Genomic DNA, 12,889 nt, shown 5'->3' on the forward strand with positions numbered 1-12,889 from the left:
CATTGGAATCAGCTCCTTCAAAATGCAAGGAAAAGTATCCCTTTGACTGTAAGTTAGCATTGAAAGAGGCTTTTTCTCTTTCTATGTTTTTAGTGACCAAAGTGTTTGAGAAACACTGCATTGATGTGAAATTGAATTTGTGTGTGAGTGTGTGTATGAGCATGCATACCCAGGTGCATCCCTATGTGTGTGCACACCAACCAAGTAATGCTGTGGTTTGACTCAAGGGACTTCAAGTGACAGACATTATGTTTGTCTTGAATCTGTTGTCGGTTGAGCAAGCGGCAAGTAGTTTTAATCTTGGATATTAAACATTACTGGCAAAAATTTGCCTGTGCAAGGTTAGTCAGCTTTTGCAAGATTAGGGCGGCTATTGATCAGGTGAAAACAATATGAGCAGGTTAGTTAATCGGTGACTAATGAAAGAATGAAACCTGACTGCGGGAAGGATAAAACCTCGTGTTATGTTGAGCTGGAGCTAATGTAGCAACAGGGTTGAAAGGTCTGTTGAGCTTCAGGAAAGAAGAAAATACTCTGGCTTCTGGTGCTATCATTTTCTTGGCAGGAAAAAGCTGGGAAAGGTGAGACGAGCTGTATGTCTGCAGACTTGCTTGTTGTACTGAGGTGGTGAGAAGCTGTGATTAAAAATTTTACGTGTTTCCAATTGAGCAGATACGCTCTAACTCATAGAGTGATGCATAGCACAGGCAGGGTGTGTTAGATGGCAGTAATTTATCAAGAGATTAAAAATTAAGTCATGCAACATGAAGGCAAAGCTTTAGTGGCTTATCAAAATCATCTCAACCCAAGGTGTAATTCTACCTTATAACACACTCCGGAGTGTTTCATTCTGTAACCAGAGTGTAATAATTTCCTTGACTTTTTCTGTTGCAGAATACTGTATTTTTGCTGCTGGGAGTACACAACTCGCATCAGTTGGCTCTTTCTTAGAAACCAAGTGATTTAGCAAAAGCTAACGCTGTGTAATGTGATTCGATGAAAAGTGATCGTGGGGTTTGCTTTACTGACTGACGCGGTAGAGTTACGCAGCCTCTCTATATTGTATTGTGATAAAGTGCATAAGTAGTTATAACCAGTATTACTGGAAACTAAATATCAGCAGAGCATACTTTCCCTTATTGCAGTATGAGAAAAACGTCTCTTCACATAATTAACTTATAGACCCATTTTTTCTAAAGGTCTTTCCCAACTGTTATTTGAATCCCATTTTAACTTTTCCTGTTTGGAATTTGTTCAGATCACTTTTGACCTGTCGTCCTTTCGCAGTTTTAAACATCAGCTGCTGACACAAGTTGTCCAGCATTTATCACATTGCTGTCCTGTTCTTTATTTGTGGAGACAGCCTGCTATTTTCCTGAAGAGTAAAAAGTCAGTCTGCATTATCTTCGTAAAAAACTTGTAGATGATGTATAGTGTTGCTCATGAATGGTCCAGGACTTGAATGTGGTTTCTGGTCTTCACTGTTGCCTCACTATGGATTCAATGCAGCAGTGGTTTTGGCCATTGCTATACTATAACAAATTCACAATGTCTCACATGACTGATTTTAAGATGACAATGTTGCACACTTAATGCTGAAACCTTACAACTATTGAAAGATACAGGCCTCAGAGGTATAACAATATGTTTAATACTATTTGGCTGCCACTTGAATAGAACTTGCTTAAGTTGCTGCTGACTTTTTGTACTTCCCTTCCCAAGACCTTGTTCTTAGTTATTTATATGAAAAGTGTATCTTTTTATTCCACTATCTATAAGTGTCTGCCTAACATACATGCACTTTATTTATTTATTTATTTGTTCTTCCTTTCTCCCTGAGGAAATGGGAGTTCCCTAGAGGCAAAGGTCAGGAAAATTGACCCCCACAACTCCAGGACACCTCTCTTCTTTTCCCTCTCTTCTCTCCCTCGCTCACACTCCCCTCATTCGCTCTCTCACTCGCTGTCTCATTCTCTCTCTCGCTCTCTCACTCAGAATTTGGCTGCAGAACTTGGAAGTCTCAACATAAAATATCCAAATGAAATTTCCAGCTCAAGTCCGAGCAAATGAGATGAGCGACCTGTTAATTTGCCTTTGGTGGATTTGATTGAGGGACGATTGTTGTGCAGAACTCCCTGATTTTCTCTGAATAATGCAATAAGATCTTTTATATCCACTTGAAGTTTTGTCGGAAAGACAGTATCTCTGACAATGCAGCATGCCCTCAGTATTGCACTGAGATGTCTCACTAGATTATGTGTTTGAGTCCTGAAGTGGAGCTTGAAGGACCTTCTTAATCAAAGAGTTAGGACAGCATCCATTTCACAAAAGTTTTATGTCCATAAGTTTAAAAGTTGTTTTCCTCCCTCCCCTTCCATTTTCATTCTATTAACTAATATGTTATATCTGATTATTTCAGGGAAAATGGTTCTTCACTCTGATTACGAGTTTTTCCTCCTCCAGATCCAGTTTTCTCTCTTTTTGCTTCTGCCCTGAAAGCTCCGACATTTTGGGGCACAGTTGCAGCCCTCTGGTTCCTAGACCAAGTTGCCATTCTCCATGTGTGAGCGTAGACCTTGAATGAGTAGTGGATTGAGTGACTGCAATGAAAATGATAGCTGAAGTCAATCCTTTTCTCAATCAACATCCACATGGCGCGTTCCAGCAGGTCTGGAGAGGAATGGGAACGCAGGCTGATTTTCTTTCTCACTCCCAAACCTGGGGACACAGTTGCTTTACATTTTTCATTGAAGACATGCTCCACGATTTGGACCAGCAATGAATCAGTTCAAATAGTAGGTGTTACAAATTTGAGTCTGCTGTCGATAACATCTTGGATTCAGTGGCTCCTGTAATCGGATCCTGTGTCTCTTGCATGCTGGAGTTAACTCAGATTGGTCATTATCTACTTGTGTGATAGTGTAATCCAGGGGAGTTAACCATGCCCCCCTGTTGACATACAAACTGGATACCATGCCTTTCACATGTGCCCTCATATCTGCTTCTTCAATCTTTTCAATGGTGGACCGGGAAAAAAAACTTGTTAAGAGAAAGCCAGATATGACTTGTTAGGCCACTTTATTTCACAGTGAATGAATAAAAAGGGCAACAGTTATGATCAGATTCACTTTATTCGATCACTCAAGTTGTCTTCATTTAATAGTACAACATAATGAAGGCCCTGTGCTTCCCCTAATCAGTGGGTTAGATTACGTGACTTAAACAAAATAAGTCTTAACTGCCATTCTGCATGCTAAACTTCTGAGCCTGGTCACAGCTTGCCCACTCAGCTTTCTGTTGGAAGAACAGATTGACTTAGCTGGACCTGACTGACTGCCTGTGTCTCTGTCTTTATTTTTATCACCCCATGTCCACAGCCAGAAGGGAAGGCTTCCAGACCACTTTTGCCAAGCACCTGGGACCAGAAACTTCTCGATTACTAAGGCAAGCTAACAAATTGCTTATCTTTGAGGAGAAGTAATACTTAAACCACCATTTATCTCTGTGCCTTTTTAAAAAAAAATACACTTTGCTTTAAAAACCCAACTTTTAAAAATGACTTCTGTTCCAAGTCTTCTGTGGCAAAATGGTTTTTACAAAATCCTGAAATGTGACAGGATACATACCTGATTCTTTCCCATGCTGACATTTTAGTTCTTTATGATTACTCTCCTTAGTCTGCTTGTTGAGATCCACGACTTGTTGATTGGGGTAATCTGCAATCACGAGTTCACTGTTTACTTCCTTTCCTCCCTGTGAGAAAGCATGAGCTGATCAGATGCCATGGCTGAAATAAGATATGAAGAATTGCAGATATGAATTCCCTATCTTTCTGCACATCATATCGGTGCTGCCACTGATTGTATGTCTTCAGTTTCTCCAGACCTGGAGTGGTAGGTGCGATGGCAATTGCCTCAGATGGTAATGGTAATCACTAAATTATTAAGTATGAGGAAGGCCATTTGGCCCATCTTAGTTCATCCATCCAGATTAACTCTAACAAACACCCCCTCCCTCCCCCCCCCCGGCTTCATGTAGCATCCAATTGGTTCTTAATTGATTCCAGGGTTTTTCCCTCCACTGTTCCTTCCAGGAGTCAATCCCATGTGTTGATTGCTGTGTGAAGATGAATTTCCTGATATTAGTCCTAAATTTACCTTTTCAATAGGTTAAACCTGTGGCCTCTTGTAATATAAATTGAAGGAATGTTGTGGATTTACCTTTTCTATCCTGTTTACTATTTGATATACCTCTGTAAAATTCCCTCTCAGACACCTGATTTTGAGGCTGAAAAGGACCAGTTTGTCCAGTGTTTTCTCTAAACTCAAACTTCTAAGAATAGGGATCAGCTTTGTGACCTGTCTCTATACTATTGCTAATACTTGAATGCCTTCTTGTGTTTCGGTGACCAGAAATGAACTCAGCACTCAAGGCGTGGTTTTGATCAGAACACTTTACAGTTTGATCATGACTTCCTTCAACTTGTCTCCTCCTGTTAGCTTTATTGGCTTTATTGACTGCTGCTCTGCATTGATTGGGCATATGGTGCATCGAGTCTGCTAAGACTCTTAGGTTTTCAACTTCGCCCGTGACTATTTCATCCCCATTCATGGACTACGTGTGTTTCCCATTTTTCCTTCCTATATGCAGTAGATTGACCAGAGAGATAGGCCTGTCACTGGAGGCTGGGATTTGTCTCACTCTATTCCTGGTAAATTAGGGTGTCGGGCAGAACTCACTGGACAATGAGCAGAAAGCTCATCAGTGCCTTTTGCTGGTAAGCTGCAAGCTTTTACCTGGTTTTATCTTGTGCTCGCTGATCTACTTTGGCTCCCGGTCCAGCAATGCCTCGATATTAAAATTCTCATCCTTGTGTTCAAATCTCTCCATGGCCTCACCCCTTCCGATCTCTGTAACCTCCTCTAGCCCTACAACCCTCTGAGATCTCTGCACTCCTCCAATTCTGGCCTCTTGCGCATCCCCGATTTTCATCACTGCACCATTGGCGGCCGTGCCTTCAGCTGTCTAGGCCTTAAGCTCTGGAATTTCCTCCCTAAACCTCTCTACCTCTCCCTCTCCTTCAAGTCGCTCCTTAAAACCTACCTGTTTGACCAAACTTTTGGTCATCTGTCCTAATATCTCTTTATGTGGCTTGGTGTCCAATTTTTGCCTGCTTCCGCTCCTGTGAAGCGCCTTGGGACGTTTTTACTACGTTAAAGGCGCTATATAAATGCAAATTGTCGTTAGTTAAACTGGAGCAATTCTCCTGCACACATTTGGGGCTGCCCTAAATCTTGCTTTTTTTGTTAACCCATGCACAAGTTCTCTGGGATTCAGAGAGAGAGTTTGCAAACCATACCAGCCAAACAAAGTCGACTAAAGTGAATTTTTCTGCAGTTTTATCTGGAGACTCCGAGTATTGTGATGGGTTTCAGTATGTGTCAAACACCAGCTGACATATTAAAAAAAAAAGTTGAGGAATCAGTAAAGTAGGTTAACTTCGAAGTCATTCACGGAAAGTTATTTTAAAAGGAAAGATTGCAGCCAAGCACAATTCCGACAGTGAGATCAGCCAACCTGTAAGAAAGGAGAGAAACAGCAATCTGTGATTACTCTGGGAGAAAGTAAAAGGCAGACTGGTGAGCAGCGTTAGTTTCTGTTTTCTGGTCGCAGAAAGTAAGACTCCATGGGACTGCTGGTCCGATTTACATGAAGTCTGTAACTGACAAATTCTGCAAAATCTTATGTTCTAACTCATTTACTTAAAGCCAGTTGCTTCAGGGGAAAAAAAATGAAATGTTATTTCTGGAACATCCTGACATCCCAATGTGCATATGAGGCCTCTCCACCAGTCCACTACATACAGGATTTCCTGAGTAGTTCATCAATTTCTGTGATTCATCAACACATGCTCAACACAAACAGTAGTTTAATTTTCCCAGTTCGCCAAAGAATTGATGTTTATAATATCTCGGTGAGTAAAAGTACTTGCCCTTCTCGCACTGAAGCACTCAGACCAGGAAGGTCTCAAGTTTGATCCTTGGTCTGTGCTAAGTTAGTCAATCTCAGTTGATGCTATCATTCAAGTGTTACAATTAGGATCCTTGGGCGAGGGAGATGGGAAATCGGCCATTGGGCCCTTCCGGAAGTGCACGTGTATGTGGGAATGTCAGATGAGGATAGGATTTGTTTGGTTTGGTTGTATAGCTTCCTCAGACCAAGACATGGAGACTGTATGTTTGGCTGCCTGTGGAATTGTACCTCAGCACGATTTAGCACATTCAGGGAAGGGGGGAAAATAACCGCCTGCAGTGTCGAATCCAAAACACTAAAACTGGTCAACAGCTAATTTGACACAAGACAAGCAGCATCATGCACATAAGGTAACTTTCACAACTGAGGGGGAAAAGCTATGAAATAGCACATTTACTGAAATCTGATTATAGAATGTTCGGTAACAGAAAATAATAATGTAATAATAATAATGTATTGTCACGTTACCACCTCTGGTGACACTGCTGTAGGGTCAGTGAGGTGACACTGCTGTAAGGTGAGTGAGGTGACACTGCTGTAAGGTCAGTGAGGTGACACTGCTGTAAGGTCAGTGAGGTGACACTGCTGTAAGGTGAGTGAGGTGACACTGCTGTAAGGTCAGTGAGGTGACACTGCTGTAAGGTGAGTGAGGTGACACTGCTGTAAGGTCAGTGAGGTGACACTGCTGTAAGGTGAGTGAGGTGACACTGCTGTAAGGTGAGTGAGGTGACACTGCTGTAAGGTCAGTGAGGTGACACTGCTGTAAGGTCAGTGAGGTGACACTGCTGTAAGGTCAGTGAGGTGACACTGCTGTAAGGTCAGTGAGGTGACACTGCTGTAAGGTCAGTGAGGTGACACTGCTGTAAGGTCAGTGAGGTGACACTGCTGTAAGGTGAATGAGGTGACACTGCTGTAAGGTCAGTGAGGTGACACTGCTGTAAGGTCAGTGAGGTGACACTGCTGTAAGGTCAGTGAGGTGACACTGCTGTAAGGTCAGTGAGGTGACACTGCTGTAAGGTCAGTGAGGTGACACTGCTGTAAGGTGAGTGAGGTGACACTGCTGTAAGGTCAGTGAGGTGACACTGCTGTAAGGTGAGTGAGGTGACACTGCTGTAAGGTCAGTGAGGTGACACTGCTGTAAGGTCAGTGAGGTGACACTGCTGTAAGGTCAGTGAGGTGACACTGCTGTAAGGTCAGTGAGGTGACACTGCTGTAAGGTGAGTGAGGTGACACTGCTGTAAGGTGAGTGAGGTGACACTGCTGTAAGGTCAGTGAGGTGACACTGCTGTAAGGTCAGTGAGGTGACACTGCTGTAAGGTCAGTGAGGTGACACTGCTGTAAGGTCAGTGAGGTGTCACTGCTGTAAGGTGAGTGAGGTGACACTGCTGTAAGGTCAGTGAGGTGACACTGCTGTAAGGTGAGTGAGGTGACACTGCTGTAAGGTCAGTGAGGTGACACTGCTGTAAGGTCAGTGAGGTGACACTGCTGTAAGGTCAGTGAGGTGACACTGCTGCCAAAAGAGGTGAGTTTTTGTGGGTTCCTCCTGAGGTGGCAGCATGTTGGCAGCATTGTAAATGTTGCCGAAGACGCACATCTTCTCTGGCCGTGGGCGTGCAAGCTGGTGATGCAGTAGACCAGAGGTGGAGTTTTGGGAAAGTTGGGCAGCCACAAAAAAAACAAGCAAATTGCAATTTTGAAATAAGTGCGAGTTTGTCCTTTTCTCCAGTGGTGTGGAATCCACCAAAAGTACGAAAGGGATTGCTTCTACTACATGCTCAGCTGTTCAATGAAGTGATTCAGAAATGCAGCACAGCTTTTCATTCTCCAGAGGTCCTCTTTGATCACTGAAAAGGCACCTTTCAAAGACCATTGTTGTTTCCTTCCCACAAAAGGAGGTTGGTGTTTTTGTATGAATGGGACAGAGTCTCAAAATTGTTTTTTCTTCGATTAGGGAGACGACGGCCCAGCCTTGCAAGAAAAGCTCCAACTTGGTTTTGCTTTCGTGGCTATGTTAAGGTAAGCCAGATTTCTTCACCCCCAGAACCTGTCCAAGTGCAGTGGGGACAAAAAGTACACCGTTGTCTAAGGTCAAATGTAATTTATTTCATCGCTACGATGAATGTTTTACTTGTAACCATATGTGCCATTTTTGAATTGCTTGATATTGCTGAATGAAACTGAAATCAAAACAAAAAGTGACATCTTGGGCAACAGGTAAAAATCAAAGGCCATGGTTTTTGGCCAGAATACTGACCTGCAAATCTGTTGATAAAACCCACGAGCATTTCCCTCCTGCTCACAATAAACTTAAGCTCAGCTTTTATGTTGAAAGATACTTCTAGACAAAGAACGTCCTGCTACATTTCAGTAATGATTACACATGCTCATTTCATGCAAATGTTGTGTAATGCATGCTGCTGTTTGGAGAGTGGGAAGTTGTGTGTTTCTCCTCCTCTTTGCATGTCTGTTGACTAACTGTGGCTGTGTTCTCCAGTGAAAATGGTCTGAGATATGTAACACATCATCCAGAATAATTGCAAAATATTGCTCCAAATCATAGGACAGTAATTTGCAAATAATTACTCGGAACAGTGTGCCCGAGTGAGAACCACTGGGCTGCATTTTGCTATGAGCGGCGAATGAAATGGCACAAGCCGTTCGTTCGATTTGCACTTGAGCGTAGACTTTCTATGGGGTTTTGCACAGCAAGTTACTGTAAATTAGAAATCCAAACAGTGTGGCGTCCTCTACAGGACATCTGGGACCTGTGTGAACAGGGCAAGCAACTGTGTATCTCCTTAATCAGATTGATGGATTGTGAAATGAACAGCGCAGTCTGAACCAGGAAGTGTAAGTTAGAGTAGTGAATTCACAGTCAAACCAGGTAGAGAAAGGGAAAGTAGGTTTGGATTATGAGAGAGATCTATTTTTTTTAAATCTCCAACAATATTGGAATATGTGGAGCATGTTTCAGTGGGGGAGAATTTGGGAAACAGTGATCATAATATCATTAGGTTTAAATAGTTATGGAAAAGGACAATGAACAATCAAATGTGAAAATACTTAACTGGAGGAGGGCAAATTTCAGTGAGTTAAAAAGGGATCTTGCCCAGGTAATTGGAATCAAAAATTGGTAGGCAAGACAGTAATTGAACAATGGGAGGCCTTCAAGGTTGTTTCAGGTATAGAGTAGAGACATTCCTACAAAGGGGAAAGGAAGGGCATCCACAGCTAGAGCTCCCTGGATGACTAAAGATATAGAGATTAAAATGAAACAGAAAAAGGAGGCTTATGATGAATGTAAGGTTCATAATAGAGTAGTGAACCAGGCTGAATACAGAAAGTACAGAGGAAGTCTGTACAGAGGTAGAAAGTATGAGAAAAGATTAGCGGCTGACATAAAGGGAGCCCAAAAGTCTTTTATAAACATATAAATAGTAAAAGGGTAGTCAAAGGAAGGGTGGGACCGATTAGGGATATAAAGAGGTGATCTTCTTGTGGAGGCAGAGGGCATGGCTGAGGTACTAAATGAATACTTTGCATCCGTCTTCACGAGAGAAGAGGATGCTGCCATTGCAGCAGTAAAGGAGGAGGTAGTAGCGATATTGAATAGGATAAAAATAGATAAAGAGGAGGTACTTAAAAGATTGGCAGTGCTCAAAGTAAAGAAGTCCAGATGGGATACATCCTAGGTTACTAAGGGAAGTAAGGGTGGAAATTACAGAGGTTCTGGCCACAATCTTCCAATCCTCCTTAGATGTGGAGATGGTGCTGGAGGATTGCAAATGTTACACCCCTGTTCAAAAAAGGGGAGAGGGATAAACCCAGCAATTACAGGCCAGTCAGCCTAATGTCGGTGGTGGGGAAACTTTTAGAGTCAAAAATCTGGGACAAAATTAATTGGCACTTGGAAAAGTATTGGCTAATAAATGAAAGTCAGCATGGATTTGTTAAACGGAAAATCATGTTTGACTAACTTGATTGAGTACTTTGTTAAAGTAACTGAGAGAGTTGATGAGGATAGTGCGGTTGATGTTGTGTAAATGGACTTTCAAAAGGCATTTGATAAAGTACCACATAATAGACTTGTTAGCAAAATTAAAGCCCAATGGGATTAAAGGGATAGTGGCAGCGTCGATACAAAATTGGCTAAGGGACAGAAAGCAGTGAGTAGTGGTGAACGATTGTTTTTCAGACTGGAGGGAAGTATACAATGGTGTTTGCCAGGGGTCAGTATTGGGACCACTGCTCTTTTTTATATGTATTAATGACCTGGACTTGGGTATACAGGGCATAATTTCAAAGATTGCAGATGACATAGAACTTGGAAATGAAATAATCAGTGAGGAGGATAGTAACAGACTTCAGGAGGACATGGACAGGCTGGTAAAATGGGCAGACACATGGTAGATGAAATTTAATGCAGACAAGTGTGAAGTGATTCATTTTGGTAGGAAGAATAGAAGAGGCAATATAAACTAAATGGTACAGTTTTAAAGAGAGTCCAGGAACAGAGAGACCTGGGGGTGCACAAACACTAATCTTTGAAGGTGGCAGGACAAGTTGAGAAGGCTGTTTTTCAAAAAAAAAGCATGTGGGATTCTGGGCTTTATTAAAAGAAGCATAGAATACAAAAGCAAGGAAGTTGTGCTAAATGTTTATAAAACACTGGTTAGGCCTCAACTGGAGTATTGTGTTCAATTCTGGACACCACACTTTAGAAATGATGTCAAGGCCTTCGAGAGGGTGCAGAAGAGATTTACTAGAATGGTACCAGGGATGAGGGACTTCAGTTATGTGGAGAGACTGGAGAAGCTGGGGTTGTTCTCCTTGGAGTAGAGAAAGTTATGGGGAGATTTGATAGAGGTGTTCAAAATCATGAATGGTTTTGATCCAGAGTAAATAAGGAGAAACTGTTTCCAGTGGCAGATGGGTCAGTAACCAAGGACACAAATTTAAGGCGATCGGCAAAAGAGCCAGAGGTGACATGAGGAAACATTTTTTTATGCAGCGAATTGTTATGATCTGGAATGCCCTGCCTGAAAAGGTGGTGGAAGCAACTTCAATGGTGGAAGCAACTTCAATAGTCACTTTCAAAAGGGAATTAGATAAATACTTGAAGGGAAAGAGTCAGGGGAATGGGGCTAATTGGATAGCTCGTTCAATGAGCTGGCAGGGGCATGATGGGCCGACTGGCCTCCTCCTGTGCTGTGCTGTGAATAGTTAAAAGCTGAAGGGATGAGACTCCACACTGGTGATAGTTAATTTTCAGTGCCAGAGAGGTTGTTTTGTAGTAATTAAGATTTACCAGGCCGTTAAAAGGGTACTTCGACTGGAATGGACAAGCCCTAACTTTTTGTGGCAAGTTTAGTCCCGATCTACAACGTCAATACATTTGAATGGGGAGCCAGACGGCGAGATGCCGTTTTCACGCAGGTTACAAATGAGCGGCACATCTTGGACAGCATCATTGGGATTTTTGCGTTTAACTGCGCATGTGCGCTTGCCAGAAGTCGCTGTCCAATTTGCGCATCAATAACGGTGAGCGCTGTTAGCCTCTTCATTTCACTGCAAAATCCAGCCCATAATTTTAAATTTTCTGGTAAACCATTTCACTGTTGAGGCAGTTTCTCTTCTGGAACATTGCCAAATGTGGAGAAATATCAGTCTTATTAACAGAAATAGTCTGCGCAGAAAACTTAGCAGAGTGTTGTACCTCCTGAGCAAATTATCGGATTTATTTCTTTTCAAACAAAGTAAAGCCCTCCTTTGATGCATGGCTGCTCTGCCGATTGAATCTTACAGGCCTCAAATAGACTTACGTGCACATTATCTCTGGGATGATCTGCTAGACATTTATTCACAGACAGTAAATTACACTTCATCGAGTAACAGATTCAATATAGATCTGCTACATTTATATTTTTGGTGAATTTCTTTGTTCATGAATGTGAGGAATGTCACTAGAGAAATGCATCCCTTTTGACACTCAGAATCGACATTGAGTGCTCCCTAGTGGGTTATGTCCTTGACCGATGTGGTATCATTGACTGATGTGGTGTTAAGTTTTCTTTGCTATGACCTAACAAGGCACCTTAGTCCTAACCTCACAAAAGCACGACATACCCAGTCACTACGAACATGCAGATTCCCCACAATGGCAGTATAGCCTCTCTTTTTATGCCCTCTCTGCGTGAGATTATTAGATACTGGCAGTTTGCACTGAATCTTGGTCAGTATTGTGATGTGGACTCGAGCCCACTAGGGACTGGATTGAGATTGGCCAAAATTGTTTCAGATTGGGTCTTTATAGGTGGCAGGGAGGGAGATTGGGAGACCTCCCATCTCGTCAGTTTGGGCTGGATTCTAGGTCAGACCCCAGAGATGTTGGAACACTATGCAAAATCCACTCCCCAGACAATCCTGCTTTATCACACTTTCTAAAAATGCCTTTACCTCAAGTGCTGAGAGATGAGAACGTATCAGAATACCCTGTCCATTTTCTCTGGCCAAATAAATCGGCAGCTTTTGCATTTACGGTTTTCGATATGTGCGTTGATGTAAGCTCTTGTTCTGTTCTAATTCATTTGTGAAAGAATGTTGCTGATTTTAATCGGGTTAGCGTGAATTTGTTTAAGAAAAAGTGTTTTTAATGCTCCATTTGTTTTTGTGACATGAGTTATTTATTAGATGCTAACTGTGGCTCAGTGGTAGCACTCTTGCCTCTGAGTCAGAAGGTTGTGGGTTCAAGTCCCACTCCGGCAATTTGAGCACAAAATCTAGGCTGACACTGCAGTGCAGTTGAGGGAGTGCTGCACTGTCGGAAGTGTCAGATGAGACGTTAAACCGAGGTCCC

General features: G+C 42.3%; 1 protein-coding gene across 4 annotated transcripts in view; it reads left to right on the top strand.

The window, feature by feature from the left end:
• LOC137326342 (alpha-(1,6)-fucosyltransferase) overlaps positions 1 to 12,889 on the top strand; it is a 707,679-nt gene that overhangs the window by 410,507 nt on the left and 284,283 nt on the right. For all 4 annotated transcript variants that reach the window (XM_067991334.1, XM_067991337.1, XM_067991336.1 and 1 more), the window contains exon 4: positions 7,985 to 8,049. In XM_067991334.1, the coding sequence (XP_067847435.1) occupies positions 7,985 to 8,049 (65 nt within the window). The remainder of the gene's footprint in view (positions 1 to 7,984; positions 8,050 to 12,889) is intronic.

Source organism: Heptranchias perlo, chromosome 10 (assembly GCF_035084215.1).
Source record: "Heptranchias perlo isolate sHepPer1 chromosome 10, sHepPer1.hap1, whole genome shotgun sequence".
Lineage (NCBI taxonomy): Eukaryota > Metazoa > Chordata > Chondrichthyes > Hexanchiformes > Hexanchidae > Heptranchias > Heptranchias perlo.